Below are 5,000 nucleotides of genomic sequence, written 5' to 3'. Positions count from 1 at the left end.
TAGTCAGTATTGCCGTGAGGTTTAGTCGGTAGTGCCGTGAGGTTTAGTCAGTAGTGTTGTGAGGTTCAGTCAGTATTGCTGTGAGGTTTAGTCAGTAGTGTTGTGAGGTTTAGTCAGTAGTGTTGTGAGGTTTAGTCAGTAGTGCTGTGAGGTTTAGTCAGTAGTGCTGTGAGGTTTAGTCAGTAGTGCTGTGAGGTTTAGTCAGTAGTGCTGTGAGGTTTAGTCAGTAGTGCTGTTAGGTTTAGTCAGTATTGCTGTGAGGTTTAGTCAGTAGTGCTGTTAGGTTTAGTCAGTATTGCTGTGAGGTTTAGTCAGTAGTGTTGTTAGGTTTAGTCAGTAGTGTTGTGAGGTTTAGTCAGTAGTGCTGTGAGGTTTAGTCAGTAGTGTTGTGAGGTTTAGTCAGTAGTGCTGTGAGGTTTAGTCAGTAGTACTGTGAGATTTAGTCAGTAGTGCTGTGAGGTTTAGTCAGTAGTGCTGTTAGGTTTAGTCAGTAGTGCTGTTAGGTTTAGTCAGTATTGCTGTGAGGTTTAGTCAGTAGTGTTGTGAGGTTTAGTCAGTAGTGCTGTGAGGTTTAGTCAGTAGTGTTGTGAGGTTTAGTCAGTAGTGCTGTGAGGTTTAGTCAGTAGTGTTGTGAGGTTTAGTCAGTAGTGCTGTGAGGTTTAGTCAGTAGTGCTGTGAGGTTTAGTCAGTAGTGCTGTTAGGTTTAGTCAGTAGTGTTGTGAGGTTTAGTCAGTAGTGCTGTGAGGTTTAGTCAGTAGTGTTGTGAGGTTTAGTCAGTAGTGCTGTGAGGTTTAGTCAGTAGTGCTGTGAGGTTTAGTCAGTAGTGCTGTGCGATTTGGTCACTAAGTTCCAGTCTTCACAACTATCTTCAACCAACATGAATGAAAACAAGTTTATCTGTGATGTTCATCATTTCCTCCATCTGTTCGTGCTCCTATTATTGAATCATTACATATAATATTAGGTCATATGGCCTACAGCACAGACCTGATTCTTCAGAAGAAAGGATAGAAAGCCAGTCTTAGAATAAAGCAGTTAAAATGGAGAGTATGGGAGAGAAAGAAAGACGCCAGTGCTCTATTTTTAACATGAGAAAGCGCCTCACTGAAGATCACCGCCTCTCCTAATGGACTTTAATGGATCTGTTCCACTGTGTGACATTCAGTAATAATTATACTATTTATTAATCTGCATTAATCATTCATTATTAATCACATGGTTAGTTTACTGTCTCATGTCCACCTTTACATTGTTTCTTACAACTTTTTGTTGATATGGAATAATGTACACAATTTACAGACAGAGAATTTATATAACTACACACTCTAAATATAATTGTAAGTAAATAAAACATATATAAATACAACCAAACAATGCAAACTATAAGTTCTTTATTTATGTTGATATTAATGTACACCTCATTATCAGGGATGTAGTGTTGATTTACTGAGTCAGGAATTTCACAATAATTTATATCACAGTACTTAATAATGCTCATAACAATACTAATTATGCTCATAACATAATAATAATTATGCTCATAACATTTTAGACATTTTAAACTCGTTTATTATACAATGTAATAACAAATATTGTTAAACATCATTCAATATATTTCATTACTAAACTCACCAATCAGTGTGTGATTTACATCTAACTGTGTGTTTAGTCCCCTGTAGGTGAAGATGTCAGGCATGTCAGAGCTGAGAGAGTGTGATGAGGCAAGTGATTCAGTAGAGGGCGACACTGACATACTCTTGGAGGAAGAAGAGGAAGAAGATGAAGACGAGGAAGACGAGTCAGCAAGCAATAAAGAGCTAGTAGAGAGACTCAGAGAGTTGGAGGTAACACTGTACATACACACACACACACACATACTGCACACACACACTCACACTGTACATACACACACATACTGCACACACACACTCACACTGTACATACACACACACACACATACTGCACACACACACACTCACACTGTACATACACACACATACTGTACACACACACACACTGTACACACACACTGTACACACACACACACACACACACACACTCACACTGTACACACACACACACACACACTGTACACACACACAAACACACACACTGTACACACACACACACACACTGTATACACACACACACATACACACACACACACTGTACACACACACTCACACTGTACACACACACACTCACACTGTACACACACACACACTGTACACACACACACACACACATACTGCACACACACACACTCACACTGTACATACACACACATACTGTACACACACACACACACTGTACACACACACTGTACACACACACACACACACTCACACTGTACACACACACACACACACACACACTGTACACACACACAAACACACACACTGTACACACACACACACACACACACTGTATACACACACACACATACACACACACACACACTGTACACACACACTCACACTGTACACACACACTCACACTGTACACACACACTCACACTGTACATACACACACATACTGCACACACACACTCACACTGTACATACACACACACACACATACTGCACACACACACACTCACACTGTACATACACACACACACTGTAAACACACACTGTACACACACTGTAAACACACACTGTACACACACACATACACAAACACACACTGTACACACACAAACACACACACACTGTGTACACACACAAACACACACACTGTACACACACACACACACACACTGTACACACACACACACACACACTGTACACACACACTGTACACACACAGTACACACACACAGTACACACACACACTCACACTGTACACACACACACACTGTACACACACACACACACACTGTACACACATACTGTACACACACACACACTGTACACACATACACATACAGTACATACACACACACACACTGTACACACATACACACACATACATACACACACAGTAAATACACACACACACTGTACACACATACACACACATACATACACACACATACATACACACACACACACACACACACACAGTACACACACACACCGTACACACACATACACACACACACACACACACACACAGTACACACACAGTACACACACATACACACACACAGTACACACACAGTACACACACATACACACACACACACATACACACACAGTACACACACATACATACACACACACACACACACACACACACACAGTACATACACACACAGTACACACACACACCGTACACACACAGTACACACATACATACACACACACACACACACACACACACACACACACACACACACATACACACACAGTACACACACACACCGTACACACACAGTACACACACATACACACACACAGACACACACACAGACACACACACAGTACACACACATACACACAGTACACACACATACACACAGTACACACACACACACACACACACACACACACACACACATACACACATACACACACAGTACACACACACCGTACACACACAGTACACACACATACACACACACAGACACACACACAGTACACACACATACACACAGTACACACACACACACACACACACACACACACACACACACACACACTACATACGCACACAGTACACACACACACACACCGTACACACACAGTACACACACATACAGGAACATAAACCAGTGGTTTTACATCATGTTCAGTTTGTTTTGCATCATCACATATTATCTAAACCTTGCTTATGTTGTGTGATGTTATGTGAATGTGTTAGTGTACTGAGTCCCAGTTTGTGTACAAAACTGCTCTGAATCTGTTACTTCTAGGAATGCAGCCATCTCAGTGTGACGAAAGAAAGAAAGAAAGAAAGAAAGAAAGAAAGAAAGAGAGAGAGAAAGAAGGACAGAATCTCATTACTATGTCTCACAGACAAATCTCCTGCAGCAGGACTCACTTATTCCCAAAGATCTGTAAGCTTCCTGTGTACTGAGTAACCGATGTCCAGGTCCAATCAGACGTGTTCGCTTCATCACTAATCCCATGTCTAACTTCTGTAAATAAGAAACATAACAGATTTATACTTTCACAGAAGATATAAATATTTGTATTGTTAATTAATACAATTTTAATTGACAAGTAAAACTGCTCCCCTGCTGTAGGAACACTGTGTGATCACTGACTAATGGTGAAAGTCCTGGAAAGCCATCATGATCATTTTATCTATTACACATAAGTTTATACCTGCTATAATACAGCTTATATTTAACTACATGTAACTATGAACAGAGAGAAGTATGTAATGTCGTTCTTTAACCAATAGTAAAATGTCATGATTAATACATATCTGTATATACGGTTGTGGTGTAAGAGGAATAAAACACTTGGTGAGGGACATGATGTTATATTAAAGTTCAGGGTTTAAGAGCAACTCCGTCACACACACCAGACATTTTGACCATTACAATTCTGACTGAATAATACAATGTGAGTGTCGAACTGCTGATGAAGTGTTATAATGCATTTCAGTAATCAGTGGCATTTAACACATCTAACAGATTAGATAATTATTAATTAATACAATTAATCACCTAGTAACCTGATGTACAGTCATATCACTGTTAACAGTCTAAACTAGCCAAAGTTTACCGACTAAAATACTGTTTCCCACATAAATGTTAATCCTTACCGTTATACTTAAATAATAATAATAATAATAATAATAATAATAATAATATCTCCTAAGAGTTGGCTCTTTGAATCGAGTTCTTAAGGCCATCGTTAAAGAAAAAGCAACACAACAAAGTAAAAATCATTAACATTATTATTTTAAAGAGACAGAGAGTGAGATATATGGCCCAGGTTTCAGCTCTGTCTTTAATCAAACCTTACATATATTAACACTCATTTAACAGAGTAATGATATTAATATTAAAAACATAAATGACAAGAAGAAAAAAGTTTTCTTTTATT

At 39.2% G+C, this 5,000-nt stretch overlaps 1 protein-coding gene across 5 annotated transcripts in view; it reads left to right on the top strand.

Annotated features, from left to right (window-relative positions):
* Positions 1 to 5,000, top strand: part of LOC125140789 (nck-associated protein 5-like) — a 42,960-nt gene that overhangs the window by 5,189 nt on the left and 32,771 nt on the right. For all 5 annotated transcript variants that reach the window (XR_007140054.1, XR_007140055.1, XM_047810657.1 and 2 more), the window contains exon 2: positions 1,670 to 1,844. Coding sequence is in view for 3 of the 5 variants with exons in the window: in XM_047810657.1 (XP_047666613.1) it covers positions 1,686 to 1,844 (159 nt within the window). In the remaining 2 variants the exon portion in view is untranslated. The remainder of the gene's footprint in view (positions 1 to 1,669; positions 1,845 to 5,000) is intronic.

Source organism: Tachysurus fulvidraco, chromosome 2 (assembly GCF_022655615.1).
Source record: "Tachysurus fulvidraco isolate hzauxx_2018 chromosome 2, HZAU_PFXX_2.0, whole genome shotgun sequence".
Taxonomy (NCBI): domain Eukaryota; kingdom Metazoa; phylum Chordata; class Actinopteri; order Siluriformes; family Bagridae; genus Tachysurus; species Tachysurus fulvidraco.
Note: the sequence above shows the minus strand (reverse complement) of the source record. Positions and strands in the feature narration are given on the sequence as shown.